Here is a 24,027-nt window from a genome sequence, read left to right on the forward strand (position 1 = left end):
TCACCTGCAATTGATTCCTCCCATCTTTCGCACATCCGGCATTTGACTTACCTTCCTTTGTTAAGCCACTTCTTTCAATTCCACTCTTTATTCTCGAGACCTTCTACCCCCTCTGTCACACTGTTCAAGTTGATCTGCCATAGTGTCTGTTTTATGGAGGGGTTTTGGGTGAGATAAGACCTAGTTGATTCACTAGGTTACTGATGGGCACATAGCACTGTAATAATATCGTATAGATAGCGTGCGATTATTATTGAACTGCTTATTTGCCAATAGAACTGTTAATAAATTGTCTTGGCAGATGGCAATTGGCATGTCTTTGTAGTTATTACATTTTGTACTTATATTCTTGAGTTAAAATTGTCGATACAATCCTTTAGATTTAGAACCAGAGAAGACATGATTTTATTTAGTTCAGCTGATTTTGACTATTTTTGCTTATATTTATCTTAAAATAACTTTATGGATAGAACACAAGAATCGGTCTTAATAAAGTTTTCTGTTTGGTCTACGTTGCTCTATATCTTTGATCTTGATGGAAGCTTAATAGTATAATTTTGAACAGTTTCTTTATTTTTAATGGTGTATAATTGTAATATCAAGCCTTTTGAAACAAAGATGGTCTCCTTTTCTCGATTTACTCCTTTTTTATGATCGTATTTTGTTAGTAATATCATTTTGCAACAAAGGATTCTTAAATAACGTATATATTGAACAAACGTTTTTCCAAAAATGTTTTAATAACGAAAGTACTTTAAGTTGGGTTTTTATTTTTAGTTTTAGTTTAAAGAAGAATGTTTTGTTTTGTTTGAAAATAGTTGATTTTGTGGACGCTAGATAGCAGACCCACTTTTGAGTTTGACAGTACCTATGACGTCATTTAAACACGCACACACCTCAAAGTTTTTAGTTTTCAGTTTAAAATCTCGGTGGGTGTTGTTCGCTGTCGCCTGGTTACGTGCTGTTAAGTTAAAGAATGTTTTGTATATGTGGGCCCAGTTTGTGAAGTATAATGTGTAGCATCGGTTATTTATGAGGAGTCATGTTTCGTTGTATTCCTATCTTCAAAGGGTGTAATCGGCAAGTGGAATATGTTGACAAGCGTCATTGCTCTTTACCTACAGTTCCCGAGGACATTTTGCGATATTCGCGAAGTCTAGAAGAGCTTTTACTGGACGCTAATCATATACGAGATCTTCCCAAGGTATATTTAATTTGTATTTAATTAATTTTTTCCAGTAAAAGAGTTAATTGTTCGCAATATTTTATTGTACTTTTGTTACGTCGCCCCGTATTTGATAGAATTCCGTTTTGATTTGTTGCAGAATTTCTTTCGTTTACATCGTTTGAGAAGGTTAGGGTTAAGTGATAATGAAATTCATAGACTACCTCCCGACATTCAGAACTTCGAGAATTTGGTGGAATTGGACGTATCCAGGAATGGTGAGTTTTGAAAACGGTGCCATAGCCGTGGTATGAATGTAGTTGGTATTTCATGATAAACATTGCTCTCGTTTCAAATGTTTACAGCCTCAATTACACTGAGCGCGTGTAGCACCTTAGCTAATGTAGCCACTTTTGACTCCGTTACTTGCCATTCTCTTTGTAGCAGCGAGTAAAGTTTTTTTAAGTTCTTGCTACTCGCCTGAAATTGGGGTTTATATTTTATTGGTCAATTGTAGTTCGATAATCGGCATTAGTAAACGACTCTATTCCATTACAGTACCGATGACGTCAATATGGCGACTATTAACACCCCTACGTACTTAACAGCAAACAGAACAAGCACAGTAATATTTTATACTTATTAAGATATTTTATTGTAAATTATCATGTGACATTAATTAACTGCATTTTTACTGTATCATACTCTGTAATGGTAATTTGGTAATTTTCTTAAGTCGCGGCTTTTCCGGAAATTAATAATAAAATTCAGAAAATACTTTTTTTTTCGAAAACTAGAAACTTTCCCGTTTTTTCCTTGAAAATAGCATATTTATATTCGAACTGGTTTCTGAGAAATGACCATTTATAGCTTTCATTATAATAATACCAATGCATTGAAACAGCCATTACCCTAGTTTTTAAAAATGTTATTTTACATGGAGCATCACAGAATCAGCAGCCCTAATATTCATCAATAGTACATTTTGAGGCTGCGCTTGTGCATGTTCTGTGTAAATATTACAAATTTGTTACATAGTGAGAGTGGTCGTTCAGATTAGGCAGCTCCTTTAAAAATACTTTAATATATTTTTATTGGTCACTTACGAATTACCATCAATTTACAATACAGCTATCCTGACTTAACCAACAATTCACACAATTTCACATATTAATTGTCACTCTTATTTATATAACTGTTATTCACCCAACACTTTTACCTCTGGCTTAAAGAACAAATATGTTAATTATATGGCTGTGGGGCGCATCCATTAAAAGCAAATAAAAATCCAAATTTGAATATTTTACCGCTTGATGTATGGAAACATAACCTCACTTACATAAATACACTTGAAAAAGTTTATAAACAATTCCTATTACTAATATTCACAGTAAATAAATGTTTTTAATGATATGGACGAGTATTTAATATCAATCACTAAATTATTTTTATTTATATGTAGCTTTTTTATAGCTTTTTTTCTATCCTGTGAAAATTTGGTTGCATGGAGTGCACACATCATCAAAATTCACTCATATTTTTTTTCATAACGTGCCTGAATAAATTAAAAACTTTAAATGTAACATTCAGTAAAAACCTCTTTGTAAGCAATTTTCAACATATTTTATGGAATCTATACCTACTTGCTCAGATAACAATAACATAACATATGCATTTTTTTTCCTGTTGCAAATAATTTTTGTAAACACACCTAATGTAATTGAGGTATAAATTTCAATAGCATGTTAGTTCTAATATGATATTTATTTTATGCTGAGAGAAATTGTATTGAAGACATTAATTTCTGTTCGCAATGAAAATTGTGTTCATTTTGCCTGCGACATAAGTTGATAATTTTTACTTGAGTGGTTCATCCATATAAAAAAATTAGTGTAAACAGAAAATTGCATTTTCAAATGCCTACTGGATTCTGATCGACTCAATATTGGGGAGGGTGATGTACAATGAAATTGAGGATTTTAAACAATTTTAATTATACAAATATTTAAATGAACATTGACATTTAAATCTCTGTAATAAGTAAGTTGCAGCTGTTTCAATATTTTCCACTAGTTTTAACTTTCTAAAATCACCCATTTTCACCCAATTTCAATGACCTTTAACAACTACCAAATTTTATTGGATCAAGTCTGAATAAAAGATGCCATGTTGTGAGAATTTACACACATTTATTTCTTTTACAGTATATATAATGTTAATGACATAACATAAACTGTACAAACAGTTTTACAATCTTTTAAATCTCACCGACCTCAACTGAAAACTTTTCTATAAGCTATTGATCACTTAGGTGCATGAAATCCTAATGTTCCAGGGAGAAAATTTAGAAAAAAAAGTGAAAATTATTATTTTTAATGTCATTTTAATATATTTTTTATGCTGCTAACGTAACCCAATCAAACCAATTATTCGATGTTGCTATGATCACCTAGCAGTGCAATAACCAAGCTTATTTTACTAATTTAAAATTTTGTGTACTTCTCAAATTATTACTTTTAAAAATGAGAAATATAATTTTAATATAACTTCTTATCAAGGCACTAGCTGAATCTTGGCAAAAGAAAACATGGCGTGGCTATAGTGCCTGGCCTGTGTTTGCTGCAAGGAGTCTTGTTCAGTGATCTGAATTGTTGTGGAAAACATGTGAATTTGATATATTTTGTGTGTAAAACCACAACAACAGAAGACCAAACAACATCGAAATGCTATAATTCATCTCCTGTTAATATTAGTTCAGTTAAGTGTTGCAAAGCTGTAACAATAAATTCAGGGCTGCTATTCCACATGCTACACAGAAGTGCCATAGGTGATACACATTTTTAAAACCATTTATTGCATACTGCATAGAAGGCAGAATCTATACGTATTGTTTATTATCAACATACCTCATTTATCGACTGCGGGCCCATGTAGGGATGGAATTCAAAAGCGCGACGTAACTGCTGTCATGTTTATGAAGTTTGTGACATTTTAGAGCGACTACGAAAGGAGAAAAATGTGAAGATTCAACAGCATTGAGTGTTCACTCCGTACCATTTACTTTATTTTCTCTACCGTTGTTGACGTCAACGCGAGAGCGCGGCCAAGTTAAGGCCGGGAAGCCGGCTGGAAGCAGATCGTAATCAGAGCTATCCAGAATGTTTATTCAAGCTGGTTTCACAGCTGTACGTTTGGCAGTGCGCGTAGTGTAATCCTTGGGGGTAGCGCATACAATTGTACATGAGGGATATGGCCACTAAAAAAAGAGTGCGGTTGAGAAAGGCCAACATCAAAAATTAGGTTTTGAATACAAAGAAAATATAGAAATTTCTTAAAGATAATTTCTTGAAAAAGGTTATTTTCAAACATTCGTAGTTCAGAATTTATACAATGGTGTATTAACGAAGTGGTGTATTAAGTATAATTGCAAAATATTATGCTTTGTAAATTTTTTTTACAATGTTGAATTATCTTGGTACCAATGAAATAAGCATGCCATGTTTTGCATTTTTTTTTCTCAATTGAAACTGAAGTTATGATTTGCAATACTCATATATTGCGGCCATACAGTTTTGAAACAAAAATAAAGCATTTTAACATAGTGTTATGGTTTTTCCGTACCTGAAACATTTATGGTGAATGTTCCTAACAACGGACGACCAAAACAAAAAAAAAATCAAGGTGGAAAAATATATTCTTCCGAAAAGTGAAGACTTTTAGGTTGTTAGGATGCCTATAAATACCGCTCAGTTCGCTGACTACTAAAAGAAATGGGAGCTTTAGTGATAGCATTGAGTTGCGACTCTATTCGAATGTCGTGCGGGTGGATCGTCGCTTCGGAACGCGAACCTCCGGGCCTGGAGGGGCGCGGTCGCGTGATTCACCGGCCGCGTCGTCAGGGGCCGGGGTGGGGGATGGCTCGCGGACACTCTTGTTTAGCAAGTGCATTCCGCAGAGACTTTCATCATTGTAGAAGCTATAGGGTCGTTACCACAACGCCGACAGCTAGAAAACTGCTGTGTACCACAACGCCGAAATAAAAACTGAATGAAATTGTGTTTCTTAAATGTACCTTAACGCCGAAATACCACAATCAAACCTAACCTAACCTAGTCTAATCTAACCTAACCTAACCTTTGTGGCAGTCCTGCAATGACATTTTTCGGCGTTAGTGTATTTCGGCGTTGTGGTACAGTTTTCTAGCTGTCGGCGTTGTGGTCAATTTGGCATTTCAGCGTTATGGTATTCGGCGTTATTATACGTTCGGCGTTGTGGTGCGTCCCCGAAACTATACTGTCGCATAACTAGTCAACTTTACAGTAGGTAACTGCTCCCTGATGTTGGCGACTGCAACGTCGACCGAAACGTCGGTGAATTATTCGCCAAGGACGGGGCTACAACCCAGAAGCCAAGCTACTTCAGACAATGGCCGTGAAAGCCTGCGGTACATTATTAACTTTACAATAAACCATTGCAATATTTGCAAACGTCCAAAAAGATAACCCGGTTCAGAATTTCTGTAAAGCGTCCATAAATTAATCCTCACAGTAAAATTATTATAGATAACTTGACAATACCGAGAAAAATATTTCGAAACGTCTCACTTTCAGAAAATTAATTTCCGGTATCGCAAAATAGAAGAGACCGGGTGGGACTGTTTCCTACTTCACTATACCGATCAAAATATTATCTAGAATTTTCATTATGGTAATTCTTCAAATCTCGTTATCGCAAAATAGACTAGACCGGGTGGGCGTATTTTCTATTTCATATCAAAACTTTTTAATCACGAAAATTATTATTTTATACAAATGAAATACCGCTATCGTAAAACAAACTAGACCTTGTAGAACTTTAGTCTCCTTTACGACATCCTCCACCTAAAATTTACTAAAATGAAATACGCGAAAAAATTTTACTAGCCGACTTACACTGAAAAACCTTTGGCTTTGCGATTATCACTTCGATTGCACTACTAACCTACAGGAAAACAAGCCATTTTTACATTAATAACTTTTGTTCATTAACCTAACCAAAGCAAATGAAACAACACACCTCTCACATAACACATAAAACTAAATTCACATAAAACTACACTTCACAAACATTTATAAGCCATGAAAAACACTTTCTCAACGTTATTTCAATAATCGTTTTTGTCACTATTTCTCTTATTATTATAAATTCACATCAATTTTCCATTTCTCCTTTTAATTTATTAGTTATCGCGAAATACGAACCGTCGTTTCCCTGGTCACCACAATCGCTAATACACTCTCTCTCTCTCTCTTTACACTGTACCGTTATATTATTTATATATAATTAAACACGACTTTCTTATTACTTACTACATGCTTATTGTGTACTTATTTAATCAATATATAATGATATTCTATTCTACTTATTAATTCACTCCTATAATTGACCGCCACTTTCGCTCCAGAACTGAAACTCATTCGTTTTTTGGTTTTCCACGGTGCTATTTTGTTTTTCGCTGTTGCCAACACTACATACTATATTTTCTTTCGTTCCACTAGTCAATTTATTATATTGGCCAACTTCCATGTCGTTATTCATTTCCTCTCCGTGATTCTCAACCAATAGGAATCCGGTACCTATTGCATATTAGAATTGAGCCCGTTTCTCTTTTACACTTATTTAATTTCTTGCATTTAGTTCATTAAACTCGTGTAAAATATTTAAAATTTTATGCATGGCTTAAAATATTCGAAATATATTATACAGTCACAAAATTGAAAGAACTATTCACAATTTTGGACAAATTCAGAAATGGGGTTTATTTTGGTTTTGTTGGTGAGGGCAAGGTGATTTTTTTTTTACTTAAAATCCTTATTATGCCTATTAGATTAATAATTACACTATAAAATTATTTAAGTAGCGTATATAATGGATTAAGTATGAGTTCATATTTGTGTCATAATATTTCTCACTTTTGAAAAATAATTTTCGTATTTTTTTCTTTAGATAAGAACATTCCCATTTTCTTAGGAGTAGTAATTTTAAAACGCGTGGTATTTACACTTGGTGTCGGAATTTTGCTTTGTTTCCCCCCCACCTTTTTAGGTCTCTACGACTGCCTTTCCTCTTCCCCGACTCGGTGCCTTTTACTCCTCTACCGCATTCTCATTTCACACCTCGCTCCCCTTCGTCGACTCAGTAGCCACGGTGTTGCAGAATACTACTTCACTGTCACCATTTGTGTGCGTGAGGGGGGAGCTCTCTCTGCTGCATGCTAGAGGGGTTTAACTGACACGTGAATAATATTATGTGCTTGAATTTCAATTTTGATTTCCCGCTAACCGTTTAACGTATTTCTACCAAAGGTCACAAAAGTGTCGAAGGTTTTTTTCTTCTATATTTTCAAAACGGAACGTTACTAGACAAAGCTTGTCCAGGGGCCTATTCCACCAATAAACTTTGCAACTTTTCACTTTTCACTTTGCACTTTTCTTTCTTACTTCTGTTCCACGAAAATTAGAATTCGCAAAGCAAAAATTGAAAAGTGCAAAGCGAAAAGTGCAAAGACTTTGCACTTTTGAACGTGTTTCTGTTCCACAATAATCTCTCTCTGCATAACTCATCTATAAATATTTGCAAAGTTTTCAGAGGTTTTGCAAATATCATTTTGCTTTTGCAGTTTAACTTTTTATTGTGTGATCTTATTTAAATAATTTGTTTGAGGTGGTTAAAAGTGTTGTTTGTTATAAATTTAGCATCTAAGTAATTATTTAATTTAATTTAATGTTGTTGAGAGAAATGAAAACATAGGTAGTAACATAAACACATAACCTACAAAAGTAAAAGAAGGAAAATGAGGAGGCGTATTTTATTGCATTCAAGTGATGAATCTGATGAAGATGACAAGAGTTCCAGTAGGAAAGTGTACAGATTAAGAATAAATTTCATGAATGACAATGATATTCATTGTGCTTTTAAAAGAACGTCAGTCCATTCATTCTCTTTTTGTTTCTGTGTTACTGTACCTACTCGAGAAACTTGCAAATAATATATCTTTTTTTTTCTTTTATAAGTTCTAATACTGCTAATTTTTTATGCACAACTTCTATTTTCTTACTCATCATGCACTCTATAACCTACAAACTAGGCAACAGTAATGTAAACAATGAATAAAATAATGCAAAGACTTTGCAGACTGGCTGTAGGAATGCAAAGAGGTTAAAAATTTTGGTGGAACACATTTACTTTGCACTTTTCAGTTATATGCAAAGTGCAAAGTGCAAATTGAAAAGTTGCAAAGTTTATTGGTGGAATAGGCCCCAGAATTTTATTTCTGGGATTGGGGAAGGGAGGTTTTGGAACCACTTTGCCCGCTGTTTGATTTCACTTTTTTTTCTTTTGTTGTTGGACTTGATAGATTTTTAATATATTTTTTAATGATTTCGGGGGAGGGAGGGATATTTTCCCTCCCCATCGTGTACGCCCCTGACAGGAATGGATAAATATAAGCCACAGGAATGATGTTGGTTCGTTGAAAGAGGGAAAAGACACTACGTGCATTGACGGGGTGGTGTGAAATGAGGGAAGACATGTTAGATGTGATGCGTTGCGGTCTGCTGGGAGGGCTGGAACTAGCAGTATCGGGAATCCTTCCTTTCACAGACGAGAGAGCCAAACGCCCGATCGTGCATCTTCGGGTTTTTTTTTTGTTCATTGTAAATGAATGTGGCGGTGTTGATAAAAGGATACTGATGGTCAATTAGGTTAGGTTAGCTACATTATAAATACTTTAAAACATTGTGGACGGTTGATTTGGTCAGGATAGCTACATTAAAGATACGGGGAAAAAAAGCATGAACTTCGGGTTTTGGCTGTCTCGTCTGTGAAAAGAAGGCTCCCCAGCAGTATCGGCAGTGAGTCCAGCTCGAGGGTCGACGACCGCCGGGAGAGGTTGAGGACGGGACCACCACTGTCGGGCCCCGCCACATCGCGGCTAGTCGCACGGGCGCGGAGAGCAAAAAGCGCGCGCGCGCAGACGGCGCGATACCGAATTTAGCCCCCACACCCGGGTGTATTTACACGAGGCATACACACGAGAGTGGAAATATGGGCCCGCGAGGCAGTCTCCGTGAGGCACCGCAGGTCTTAGCAGCTCGGCGCGGCGGGCCACGGCAGAGGGGGGCAAGCCAGCCATCACACTAGACTTGATGTAAGCTTTTGGACATAAGCCATTGCTAAGCACATGCATGTCTGTAGAAGAAAACTACAAAAAACCCGAAAGACAAAAACACAAATTAAGCAAACAATTGCTGTTGTCAACAGGATATAAACACCACATAATATTCCATAACAGGAATATGGTCACCAAACAAAGAAAAACCAACAAAAATGGACGAAAAAACCCCCACAAATGATGATAGCACAAAAATATAAAAACCAAAAAAATAGACAAAAACACGACTAAACGTAAAGACGATACAAAAACAATAGTTTTCCAAAACAGAAGAGAACGGGGGAAAAATAAAATAAAACTAGAGACTAGAGGATAACACAGGCGGCGAGAGGCGCGGCTACAGAAATATTTCATGTGTAAATCGTTAAATTATAAATTATAATTTCTGGTGTCAACCTATAAATTCATTTTTAAGAAATTTTAAGCACTGAATATTTATTTCCACCATAAATCTGTACAATTAAAAAAAAAGTTTTTTTTTTTCCCCAAAAAGATAAAGATTTTTTTGTTGTTATGATGTTGGTACCATATATATAAACAGCTAGCTGCACTGTTAATACTATCGGGGTAAGAAGTAATAGACTAATACCTGCATGGTTCATATTGGGCATACCTTCTGCCGTCTGTCGGGACTGGCGTGAAAACAACGCTAAGTTTTCGCACAGACATCTTAGAACTGTCCAGTATTAGTCTCTTAGTGTATTTGTAGCCCTTGTATTACGGACGCCCTGGTTATACAAAATGTATTTCATTAAACTGTAGATTACTATTTGTTATCGAACGTGAACATAATTTATTAGAATTTAGTAAAGCTAAAGGGATCTTTATAGTTATTTATATTTATATTATAAACTTAAAAAATAATTGAGCATATAATCGTTTAAATTTTTAGGTTCTGATTGACTTAAATACGTTAAAAATAGTTTATTTGTCAAATTTTCCGCCTTTTCTAGGGGGTACGGTAAGGCCCCCCCTTCCTGAATATCAGAGCCCTGCAAACGTGGAGAGTAGCACTTTATATCTCCCTCCTTGTTCTATGATACCATGATGATAGTATTAATAGCATTAAGCTTGTGCCGTTAGTACCTACTTCTATTAGATAAAAAAAAAAAAACTTAATCGCATTATTTTCCCGACCAAGGAGTGAGGTGGCGCAAATGTTAGACGGTAATAAAAGACTAGACGGCCGGGTGCCATCTTGGTTTCAACAATTTATGCTAAGGTCATAATTTCCTTCGTTGGATTTTCAAAATATATCTTCGTTAAAGCCTGGTATATTATTCAATGACTGACTGCTACAAATAGTTTACCCTGTCATTGGCGTTTAGTGTTTATATAATTTTTTTTTTGAATGACTGCAATAGACACTATGTTGTGGCCTTTGTACATCTCTTAATGAAGGCCAATTCTTGATATCAAGATATAAACTAATTGTGGTTGGCATAATAACTGTGGAAAACAAAGTGGCGTTTTTCGGTTCCTAACTCTCCCTTAATCACAATTTAAAAATAATAAATAAACGATTGCCTTATGCAACACCGGCACAGTAGTCATCGGGAGGCGGCATCGTCTTGGGAGAGGAATGTTTTTCTTCTTTTCTGCACTGGATGGGCTGCCGGCCAGTGTCCAGCCCCTGGTTTAGGGGAAGGGAGGGGGGGGGGATAGGGAAGTGGCGGACGCAGGATATCCCGTGGCGGGATGGGGGGCCTGCTTTGTTCCCCCCGCGACTCGCGCCGGCTGGCTGCCCGTGGCTCATGAGGGGAAGGGGGGGGGGGGGGAGCATCCTTCCTGTGCCGCGGGGCTTTCCTCGGTCCGCGCCCCGCACGCAGCATGTAGGTTATTGTATTTACATTAGTTTTTGACGTGACAACGTCTAATAAATCGATGAACGCCGGCTGCACGCACGAAAAAGTGTCCTTTTACGCTGTGTCCCGTTACGCTCATTGTTCCGTTACGCTGTGTTCCGTTACTCTGTCGGCGAGTGCAGTAATAATAGGTTATGTTACAATTGACTAAAAAATTATGGTGATTCATATAATTTATAGATATTTGATTACAGTTTATTCATATGAAAACTTGTTCATAATTATATTCAAACTTCATAGCTAAACGCCAGTTTTTAAAATTAATTACAAGTCATCTACACGTGAACTGTTTCGTCGACTGTTTTTGAAGTGAAGTGAAAAGTTAATGTGGTTTTCATTGCTTATTACGACAATTTCGGCAATAAAAGTTAATTATTCTTGCATTTAAAAAAATCTTATTACTAGTATAATTTCAAGTTTTTATTCTTTTATTATTAAAATAAAAATGATTCAATTTTATTCATAAAAGTATGCAATCATTTCATCAATGTTTTGTTATGACGTTGTCACGTTAAACTATCGTCCGTAAACCGACTTTACAGACAACCAATTTTTTTTACGTGTAGCATCTTAGCTCTCTCGGTGTACGGCATTTGGGTAGGAGTGATTTCGTGAATGGAACGGAAATGTGTAACCACGGCGCTGCCATCTGTGGCGGATGACGCGAACCGAAGTTCACAAAGCCAAAGGGAAACTTTGTAGTAATGACCGCTAAATGAATTTTGACAGGGTGGACGGTATTTTAATAAAATCCCTTTACGAAAATCAGGTTCAAAGGTGAGGTTTAGTATTTTTTTTCAAGTCTATTTTAATTTTTTAAAATTTTTATTGGAGCCTTTTCATTATATATTTCAAAATTTCGCTCTGCGAATCGAATGATTCGATAGTCGACGTAGCTGCTCCAGCAGTGAATTCTAGCGGCGGGTGTGGAAACTAGTTACAATAAAAAACAATTATTGTATATTTACCACGCTAGGCATTATTTTAAAGAATTCTTCATTGAATTTCGTGTCCGAGTTTCGTATTATAAATGCACGATCAACATGAGAACACGTAAATTTGTTCGTTACAGATGTTAGGCTTTACACACCCATTTCACCCCAAGAGTACCATTTGAAACATGGTGCACTTTTACAAAAAAAAATGTAATCATTTTTAGGATAGAATTATTTGGAATGAAAATAAATCGCTGAGTCTTTGTGTTATCAAAAATTTACCGTCAGGAGTGTAAAAATGAGTTACTTATAGCAGATGCAAGCTCAATCAAAGAGTGTGTGTGTGTATATATATATATATATATATAATTCTTTTTGATATCTACATTTTTGTACAAAATTTAATTTTAAATAAATTACATTTATTAAATTTCACATATTAAAATATAACATTTTTGTGACTTGAGTTGAGTTTTGGCTCATGTAGATATTAGTTTAATTATTGTAGTTGATTTCAGTGCTTTATAGTGTATTACTTGCATTTAGGCGCACGAGTACCCCCCCCCCCCCACCCCTTACGATCAGCTAGTACTCTCTCTCTCGATGTGTTTGAGGCTTTATCTACGGACACGCAGTTAGGCCTTGTGTTGGACACTCGATGTCTGCATACGTCAACGTCTTCAGCAGCCAACTGTTATTTTTCCCCCAACAGTTTCAAGCTTCAGACATAAAAAAAAAAAAAAAAAATTCTTGGTGAGATATTTATTGTTCCTTGCGATACCAATAATTTGGATGAATAGTTCAAAGCAGGTGTAATATAAAAAAAGTAAATCCAAGGAGCCCAGGAGATCATGTGTGACGTTTCTTTGCTTGCTAAAGCTGTGCTTAAATTTGACCGGAATTAATGTCAAAGTTGAATCTCGGAACGTACCATGTAAAGGTTCTACTGGTTGGGCCTCGTCTCACATCTGGAGTGCTTTTTAATCCGTTTTCAGTATTAGCGTCAGAAATGCGCAGACTGTAAATGTTTTAAAAGTCTACGTGATGAGGTCTTGATATAGGACTTTTGTTTGCATACACTATCACCGTTGTGCTTGATTTACCGTCATGCATATTCTTTGACAATCGGCTTATCCTCAAGGATGCCTACCTACCAACCTGCAACTAGTCTGTTTAGTGGGATAAACAGCATATCGATCCGCTTCTCTGGTCGCATACCGCATTACAGGAGGCCCAATTAACTGAAATGGGCTTTCCTTGTTGCTGAAGAGCACCATTACTGCGTCGTTACTTGATAATGTTAAGTGCTCGTTAAGGTAGCCTAAAATAATTGAAGATATGCATGCACCCCAATTTTTTATTATTATTCATTTAGAGACAAATATAGAAAATAGGGGAGTTTGGTTTCCAGTTAGGCGGCACTTTTACACAACGTTCCGATTATCTTGTGCTGGGTAGTATTCGTCAAGAGCATTACAACTCGAAGTTTTGTGAGGTCAAGTCACGACTGAGGTATGTGAACCTGATTTGTAGCACCCAGCCGCAAGTACTCTTTAAAAATATAGTCAGGCTTTAGTAAAGCTGCTCTGAACTCTGTTCTCGAAAGCATGTACTCGTTGCATCTCCTGTCAATTGACTCAGTTAAAAGCAGACTTCTGCCGTTGACGCAGCACTGCGGATGCAAGGCTTGAAGGCCCTTCTTGGACTGTAACTGTCACTGTATGTCCATTGTCGTATCTTTCCCACCACATTATAAAAAGTCCCATGAGCAAAACTGTGAAATCTCTTGAAGCATATTGTGGTAATTATAATTTCAATTTAAGTAAAACCAAAATGAACCTTCAGTACGTTTGGTAGCCTAATGTATCCCTTTATTACTTTACATTTGTGAAATTCATATAATGTAAATAGGCATTGTAAGTGGTGTTGTGTTCGTTTTACTTAATATTTTCCTAAGTTTACGTACACTCTCAATTGAAATAAATTTTTCTGTAAAATTGTAATAACTTAAATAATATATATATATTTTTAGAAATTAACGTTATTTATTTGTTTAGGAACAAGCGTGATTTAGTTCTGTAAATTGGTGTGGTATTTTCAGTGCGATTTGATTTAAACTTATATCTTTTTCACCCTAGTAAATGCTTTGGGATTTTATTACCTATGAGTCAGTGTAATTAGTAAGGTATGATTTTTATTAGTAACCATTAAAAAATCTACAAAGCAAAACAAAAAGTTATAGCGAAAATAATTTTTTCGTGTCCGAACTAGGAACAGTATTCACATAAAAAGGAGGTTCTTATAAATCTTTGTCGAGCTTTGTCACACATACACGTACGGACCGTAACTGACGAACCACAGTTAGAAACTTAAGCAGATTCATGTGTTTGTAATTGAGTAGTAGATACTATTATCAGATTAAATTTTTGAATCGATGAACGTCGGATGCACGCACGAAAGAGTGTCCCGTTACGCTCATTGTACGCTTGCGCCGCATCTATCTATCTTCCAATCGATTGGAACAACAATCGATTTGACCTTTTCGAGGCACATTAAACTTGAAACACTCCCATTCGTTTCCTACTTTTCCTATCATCGTCATATCCTTAACAGAATAACACAGATTGGAAGAAGTTAAATAGCAAACATGTATAAAAGTTATACTTAAAATAATCTCTTCGTTAGAGTAATAAACATATTTGAATTAATGAGTGCAAATAAAATTAAATTTATCAATTAAATTGTAGATTTCATTTCACTCCTTCTTTGTATCCATACAAAATAGTGATAATTCAATAAAAAATGATTCAATTTTATTCATAAAAGTATGCAATCATTTCATCAATGTTTTGTTATGACGTCACGTTAAACTTATCGTCCGTAAACCGACTTTACAGACAACCAATTTTTTTTGCGAGGTTTAAATTTATTTATTGATGGGGAAAAAAAAAACTACCCGTTAGCTGGCTGAAACCATCCACCACAGTTGCTGTTAATAAACCACGTGGCTCGCGGGTAAGTGAAGTATGCGGGGTCGCAAGTGCGCAACTGTGCACATGGCCTCGACACTGCTGGGTGCTGCCTCCGTGGCGAAAGAGGAGAAGAGTCTAGCGACAGCAATGCTACCTTCCTGCAACTGCCGCACCGCTTACGCTCGTTCCGGGGCCGGCGGCACTATCATATATCTCATCTGAAACTTCCAATTATTAAATATGGCCTCGTGGCTGAGCGCTCAGCGGCGCTCTCATCTGAACGTAAGGTTGACGGTTCGAATCCCGGCAAGTACGAACTTTTTTTTGTACTTGTAAAAATAAATACGATCACGTAACATTTCAAAAGTAATAAATATTTTTGAATAATGAATGCAAATAAAAGTATATTTATTAATTAAATTGTAATTTTCAGGTAAGGACATGATAACTAATGGTCAATTAGGTTAGGTTAGCTACATTATAAATACTTTAAAACTTTGTGGACGGTTGATTTGGTTAGGATAGCTACATTAAAGATACTGTGAAATCATGTAAACTGTTTCCTAGCGCTGGATAGCTACATATTAAAAAGTTATTTGCTAAGCAACCATAAAATGATTTTACAGTAATTTTCATGTAGCTATACTTACCTATATAACCAACCATCCACTAAACATTCTATGTGGCATTTTTATACTGGAGAGAAAAAACGCGCGCTTAAAAATAAAAAACATCCAGGGGGTAGGCGCTCCCGATCGGCTAACTTCGGAAAGGATCGGCATTTGCGGCCAGTTGCAGGAAGGTAGCATTGCTGTCGCTAGACTCTTGTGAAAGAGGCTCTCGAAGCACGTCGCGGAAACGCGACACCTCGGGAGAACAGCGAGACGCCCGCGCAGCCGAGCCTGGCGTGTCCCGTCCGCGTCCACTGTCCCGACCCTGACCCCCGGTCCTCCGCTCCATCGGGTCGCTTCCACGCGGCCGTCGGCCAGGCGTGGACGCCATCTTTGGTCCATCAAGTTCTGTCCCTGCCCGAACACGCCGGAATATTCACGTTCGGCCAACCTCGGGATTTGTTTTATTTTTGCGCACGAAAAATGAATTCAAATATTAAAAGTGGTCGGTTAGGTTAGCTACATTAAAACACTATGGACGGTTAGTTAGGTTAGTATAGCTACATTAAATATTTCACGGAGAAACTACACGAATAAAAGACGAGAGATGAATACACGAACACAGAGAAATACGAGCCAAAATAAATCGATGTCAAATGTTAAAACGGATAGACTGCCCAGAGAATTACTTGGAAGGATTGATGCTACGCGGCTTGTTAACACTGTAAGTCTTATTTTATATACCATTGTTAATCATAAGAGGTTTTAACATTTTTAAAATACTCTATTTCTTGTTTTTTCTAAGACAAATAGTGTCTACAGGAAAAAAAAAATTAAATTCTGAACACCAATTATTATTTCACAGGAGAAACTCTCTGTAGCAGGCATTCACTATTCGTGACAAAAGTATTCCACGACACATGTACTACGCTGAAAAGATCCAAACGTTTTAAAATTAAATTATACAAACAAATTGTTAACAACCGGTGGAAACCAAGATGGCGTATTTCAATTACTTCTCCTTAGAACAAAAAAAAATTAATAGATGACGATGCTCTTGATGAAATAAACTAGGAAAATGTATTCCCCCCCCCCGGTTCCTCATTCCAAATTTTACTTTAAAAAATACGATTTTTTCTAAACATAAAAAAAAAAAATCTTTCATTACATTACAAAGTTCTGTTTGAAACTTTTGTGCTCTATGGCTAGCACCTGGAAACAGATCACACCGATACGAGGACAGCGCTAATACAAGAAAGCGTGCATTGAGAAAAAATAGTAAATGCCCATTTAAATTTTCACTGCAATCTTTGAATATATATACTGTATAGAAGTCGCCAGCCCAGGTTAAAAATTCTAATACGGTTTTGAGGTAGTTGGTTAATTCACCGCCGCAATCGCCACCATCTCCAGGGCATCGACTTGTGGTGGTCCCTAGCGGACAAGTGTCGTACTCTTCAAACACCCCTTCCCCCTCCCGTTGAACGACGTTGAGCTGCAGTGAATGATGGATGAGGGGTGCGGGGAATGACAGCGGGCGACAGTGTTGCGCCCTAACGTGTAAATAACAACTAAGACGATACAGGGCGCTACGGCAGCGCACTGCAGCGGTGAAGTTCCCAAGCTGCTCATTATACGCTCCTGAAAAACGCAGAGTAAATCCTATCCACTCGCGACTTCTATACAGTGTATATATTCAAAGCTGCAATCTAATGACGAGATGGCGCTATAGTCAGAAAAAAAATGTCACGGCACAGACGGACGCAGTGGCTGCCAGTGACGAGACAGTTGTAACACGAACAGCGGTGGGTTAAGCCTAGTTGACACGATGATAGTGAAGCCCGATAGTTACTACCACGACAGCTACTATCGCCGTACTATCACACTACTTTCACCGTGTAAACTGCACGATAGTTACTCTCGCGCTGTCACGATAGCACTATCGCGATATCAAGTCGAGCTATATAGTTGGTAGTGACTTTCATGACAGTACTTGCAACTGTCGCAGCACTTTCGTAGTGTAAACGGATTGAAATCACTATCGTGATAGTGTGAGTGCATGTGTTCCTAGTACTTCAAGCAATAGTCAAATTTATTATAGGTTATTTTGATTTGGACAATGTCTCGATTTGAGATTGCTAGTTTCCTCGAGAAATACCAACAACACCCTTGTTTGTGGGATAAAAAACAAACATTCTTTCATCAATTCGAAGGAAATTTACATAACTTTTGGGGTCTTCAAATGCTAATTCTTTTATAAGCATGTTTGAAATGCCCAACTCGTTTCTTCGTGCCAACCAATGTCTTATCCACTGTTTTTTCGTCTTTTTTTTTTTTAACGGAAATAGCTATCGCAACTACTAAAACCTCGGCCACACAACGCACCAGGTGTGACATTTTCCCAACTATCGCATAATATCTTAATGCCAGTGTAAACAGACACTGTCGTGACAGCAACTATCGCGACAGCAACTATCGCACACTGTCGTGACAGCTGCTGTCGTGACAGTGACTATCATCGTGTCAACTAGGCTTTATGTCCATGAAAATGTTGTAAATCAGTCTTCCCAATAGCAAGAACCATTCAAAGAATGTAATAATACTGTCATTAAACAAAATGTTTGTAAATATATTACTGTGTGATCACTTTTTTTTTTTAAATCTTTATAGTAGTTACGTCGCTCACCTTTTATTCGCTCCATACCACCAACTGATAAACACGTAGGATATAACGTAGCACTGGCGCGATAAATAACGTCAGAAATGTGTGTCCGTATTCAGAAATAAATAACGGTAGTACATACCGCCACGTCGTCACCGATAGTGAGAGTTAAACGAAAAAAAAAAAAAAAACGCTGTGTTATTTCTCGCCTATCTTCTTTTGTGCGGTGGTTTGTATGTCCTAAGGACGCGGTTGCACGCACTCAAACATTTTGAGGCCATTTCTCATTCAACCTAAACAGGTTGGCAAAGTAGTTCAGAACGACATATCTTCTACATAAGCCTCTGATTGGTTGTAGTGTTGAGAGTATAAACAAGTCCTTTGGTAGAAAACGCATGTTCCTGGCACAAGTTCGTGTGATTTTTCATTGTTTTAAAATTTTTGCTGGCGGTAATTCTCCTAACGCAGGTGCACTTGCTCAAGTAAGTATGATCCACAGAACATTCATTCGATGACATGAGGCAATCGGTTTTTTTGAGTTGATTATACTTGACGCCAACTGCAAGGGTCACCGTGCAGTTTAGCGTTTGTAAACATGTTCACCTGAAGTTGTTCGGCCGCTGCCGATTCATAATATTGCCATCCGGGGCAGTAAGCGTGGGCGAGGAGGCCAGAAACCGAAGTTTCTATAACTCGCCAAGTGCATAGTAATTCAGGTGCACCCCACACTGGTGAAGAATCATTTGAATCGACGGCGGGGGTGCGTGTTCTTGTGGGATAGGTTTGGCACACGGTCCTGTGTGTGCGCTGGTAGGTTGTGTAATGCTATAAAAGTTACAAGGGTCACCGTGCAGTTTAGCGTTTGTAAACTTGTTCGCCTGAAGTTGTTCGGCATTCAGTGTCACCGCGCCCTTACACCACAGCCCGCTGGTAAGTATGCTAGCTGCGTGTGCCGGGGTGTGCCGGTGGGCCCGCCAGGTGCGAGGCCCACGTGTCCGCACTGGGAGCCTACTGGCCGCGTCCTTGGGCCACGGCCAGAGACGCGTGCGGGAAGCCTAAGATGTACATCAAGTTCTGTCCCTGCCCGAACACGCCCGAATTTTCACCTTCGGCCAACCTCGGGTTTATTTACATATATTTATATTTCTCTGTTCATTTTAATGTAGCTTTACTAACCTAACTAACCGTCCATAGTGTTTTAAAGTGTTTTAATGTAGCTAACCCAACCGACCACTTTTAATATTTGAATTCATTTTTCCTGAGCAAAAATAAAACAAATTTATATATATATAGGAAGGACTTTTGAAGTGAACATCCCCGACCCAGCACCTGTTCACAAGACTTGACGGCCGGACGAAAAGAATTGTAAAACGCCATATTGGTTTCAACCTATTTCAGGTCGAGTAATTTTTCAAAATTTGGGTCTCGTTAAAGCGTAGTAGGTATAGTTTAATGGAATGCTTGAATTTAAAGTACTGCTACAATTAGTTTCTCCTGTAAAGCTATTGCGTTTAGTACTCAGTTAATTTTTGACCACATCTGTATGATACTGCTCTTTAAAAATATCTTACTGTGTGATATTTGTGTTAGTGAAATAAAAAAAAATTTAAAAGTTGAAATAGATATAAAACTGTTGGAAACAATATAGAGTATTTTGAGCTCTTGTATATCTCCCCTAAATTTACTGAGGTGATTCTGATTACACTAAGCGACCTTGGTCTCGAAGAGTGAATTCGCAGGCGAGTAGCTAGTAAACCGAACCCAATAGAACTAAGCCTTTAGTGTGTAGCTCATTTATTGGACCGCCGAGTCTTCCCTCTCACAGAAACGTTTATCCAGTTTTGTAGCACGGCATTTCGCAACTCGAGACTGTTCCGATCCCAAAAAAAAAAAAAAGAGAGCGCGAAAGTGTAATGCGGACGTGGAAGTGTCGTTTTGAGACCTTGAAAAGTGACTAATTGTTGTGGCGGGGGCCGTAGCTAAGTACGAGCGACCTCGTGATGTAAGACTTCCACTTAGACCCCCATAGATGTAGCTAAAACTTAGCGGGCTTTGCAGGGTCGTGCGTGGCTTCCGTTTCGGCCCGAAGTTTCCCTTCTTCGCGCGATGGCGGATTCTCTGTGCCCGTGGCCGGCAAGGAGGCAGCACGTGATTGGTCCGGCATGACTCACGCTGTAGGAGATTTGAAATTAGTACAAGCTAACCAGGTGTCATGATTTTGTTACAGTGCATTTGTTCTAAGATGAACACTTTATTTATTTATCTATCGTTGGCGAAGACTATGCTTATAGTGCCGCATTTCCCCCTGATTATGCTGGCGACTATAGCCTGTTCTTAAAAAAATTTAATTAAATTCAACCAGAACTATGAAAATTTTTGTAGACATTACCAGTAGTGTTAGTGTGTGTGTTTTTTTTCTTGTTCGATTTTATCGTTGAAGTTAATTATTGAAGTGTAAAGTTTCATTTATAACGCGCGTGGCAACCAAACATGCAGGTTTTTTTTTTTTTTTTTGGCTCTATTTATGCCTTTGAGAGGAGTGAAGCAAAAGTCAACCTGTAAGGTGGTGTCTCACGTACCATGTTGATGTTTTAAATTTTATTTTCTTGTCATTACTTCTAGTTAAGGGCTATTTCTGTAAATTTAACAAATTTTAGTGTCCATTTAACTATGTATAGATGTTACATTTACATAATTATCCCTCAACTACTAATGACGGGAGAATAAAAAAACCAACATGGCGTATGCGACCCCACCTTAAGACGCCACGCAATCCTGAGGTAGCTTACATTTTTCTCCACCGATTATTGGTACCATTTTTTATACTATCAGCTCCGCACTTGCATAGAGTTTTTCGTCAACGGTCTGTGTTCTGGCGGCACACATCGTCATCGCTCCCGTATTTTGTTAAGGGGGGGGGGGGGACGGTAGGCGACAAAAGACTATTAATATGCAAACGCACAGAAAACAAACCAAAATCAGCCGACTTCAAAAGTTAAAAACAAAGACAGTACAGATAATTCCGCAGAAGGAATAAAAAAAAAATAATTGCAGCACAGACTGACAAGACAGTTGCAGCAAGAACATAAAATAAAGACGACCTTGGGCAACACGGATGACAAACGGAGGCGCGGAAGACTGCCATACTGGAAAAATACCATAATGACAGAATTCCGCCTGGCCTCCTCGAAAAAGATGGAAAAATACCATAACGAGACGGAATTCTGCCATATTTTCTTATACATCCATGAAATGAGTACAGCAGCATTGCTCCCGAAGTAGTGTATATAATAATCGGTAGGTAGAGCTGTCAACCCTCTAGCTGTTTCTCAGGTTAACTTTAAAGCCTACAGATAACACTTTTAACTGTCATAGTTGCAATCACAAATCACCGCATAGATCGCACACTAGTAGAAACAAATGTTTTATAGGGAGCAGCACTGTATTATTATTTCGACAATTTGTAAAAAAAAAAAAAAAAAAAAAAAAAATGGGACTGCCACAAAGGTTAGGTTAGGTAAGGTTAGCACACAGATTCATTCGTTTTTCATTTTGCTCCTGTGGCCCCCCATCCCCGCAGCAACATTTTTCGGCGTTACTGTATTTCGGTGTTGTGGTACACAGCAGTTTTCTAGCTGTCGGCGTTGCGGTCAATTTGGCATTCGGCGTTATGGTATTCGACGTTATTGTACGTTCGGCGTTGTGGTAACGACCCCAGCATCGGTCCGTCGTTCCCGACCGTTTCTGCGCAGTCGACGCGGACCGGCTGGAGCCGCGAGCGCCCCAGGATGGGGGGGGGGGGGGGGGGGAGGAGGAGGAGGAGGAGGAGGAAGAGGAAGGGATGTGCGGGAACCTGTTCCCCGCGCCTCGGCCGACCCCGTCGACGGCACAGGAAGCGACCCGCTATTTCTGGCGGCCGCCCGGCGCATTGTCCCTCGGGGCCCGCTTCCTCGAGACTGTGCGATACGGCGTCTTCATTCGTCCGGCGATCACCACTTCCGAACCGTTAGTTGGATCCAGTGGCGGATCCAAGAGGGGGCCACCAGGGGCAAGTGCCGCCCCCCCCCCCCCCCCCGGAAAAACCAGTTGTCTGCTACATTAGTATTGCCGACATAAATGATTGTTTCTGAAATCAATAAAATATTTTAATATAATTAATGAATTTCTTGTAGAATCACAAAATCTGGTGGTTGGATGTTATGTGTAGTGCGAGTAGATTAAATACAAATTTAGTAATTTTAAGACATTTTTTCTCTGGCTACTCTAAAATCCTAGACCTCTGGATCCGCCACTGATTGGATCGTCATGGAATTTGGATAGAAATCAAATGTTCAAGTTCATATATGATCTAAATCGGCCGAGGGATTGTTGATATATTGGTGTGGGTTGTATTATGAAGCAGTTAATCAGGTCAAGTGGGGTATCCTATGAAAGTTGTTTGTGCATTTCCAAAAAAAAAAATATTTACAGTAGGCTTTATGTTAGTCATAATAACCCTATTCAGTATGTTGCAGTATATGTAAAATGGGATTAAATTTACTAAGTAAAATAAAAATGCTGTTATGTGATATCATTACAAATATTCTTTTACACCACTAAACAACTTTTATGTGGGAAGAATTTGACTTTTAGGTTGGATGTGTCCCGTATAACTTAAGGTGCACATAATGAATATTTGTAAGAAATACATACTAGGTTAGTTAACCTTCAATTTGATGTCTGGAACTGGTACATTCGTCTATGGACATTCTGAATAATGTATTTCCCGAATAAATTGCTGTAGAAGAAAAGTAATGGCAAGAGACTGGATTAACCAATTGGTGGATGAAGCCGAATTTTCAGGCCGGTACCGCACTATGAGTTCTGCAGCTGCGACTAAAACCTCCGCAGCGGTTTCTGGCTGAGTATTCTTTCGACTGATTTTCTTAAAAGAGCGTACAACGCAGGTCTTTCGAGAAAGCAGTAGGCATAAATGTATCACGTCGAACAGGTAAACAATTGAGGCACTGACATTGTAAAGGAGGTAAGTGCCATATTTCACCACATTGCCATTTCTCCAGGAAAAGAAGGATCTACTGAAGATGAAAAAGTGAACATAAACCAAAAGTACTACAAATTTTATTGTAATACAACAAAATAAGTCAGCGGTAGTGTATTTATCCTTTTCAATTGGTGGTTCTTTTCTCGAAAATAAAAGCGTTAATGGCACTTACCTCCTTTTCATTGTCAAGGCCTCAATTGGCAGCAGCTCCGGTTTAACTGGATAGTGTGACGCCGCCTTAGGGCTTTGAATATATATACTGTATAGAAGTCGCGAGTGGATAGGATTTACTCTACGTTTTTCAGAAGCGTATGATGAGCAGCTTGGGAACTTCACCGCTGCAGTGCGCTGCCGTAACGCCCTGTATCGTCATAGTTGTTATTTACACGTTAGAGCGCAGCGCTGTCGCCCGCTGTCATTCCCCCGCACCGCCCATCTATCATTCACTGCAGCTCGAGGTCGTTCAACGGGAGGGGGAAGGGGTGTTTGAAGAGTTCGACACTTGTCCGCTAGGGACCACCACAAGTCGATGCCCTAGAGATGTGTGGCGATTGCGGCGGTGAA

General features: G+C 38.2%; 1 protein-coding gene across 6 annotated transcripts in view; it reads left to right on the forward strand.

Moving 5' to 3' along the window:
- Positions 1–873: 873 nt before the first annotated feature.
- LOC134543362 (protein lap4) overlaps positions 874–24,027 on the forward strand; it is a 237,352-nt gene continuing 214,198 nt past the window's right edge. For all 6 annotated transcript variants that reach the window (XM_063388350.1, XM_063388353.1, XM_063388354.1 and 3 more), the window contains exons 1-2: positions 874–1,204; positions 1,326–1,443. In XM_063388350.1, the coding sequence (XP_063244420.1) occupies positions 1,043–1,204; positions 1,326–1,443 (280 nt within the window). In that variant the 5' untranslated portion in view covers positions 874–1,042. The remainder of the gene's footprint in view (positions 1,205–1,325; positions 1,444–24,027) is intronic.

The sequence above is a fragment of the Bacillus rossius genome (assembly GCF_032445375.1).
Source record: "Bacillus rossius redtenbacheri isolate Brsri chromosome 9 unlocalized genomic scaffold, Brsri_v3 Brsri_v3_scf9_2, whole genome shotgun sequence".
In the NCBI taxonomy this organism is placed as follows: Eukaryota; Metazoa; Arthropoda; class Insecta; order Phasmatodea; family Bacillidae; genus Bacillus; species Bacillus rossius.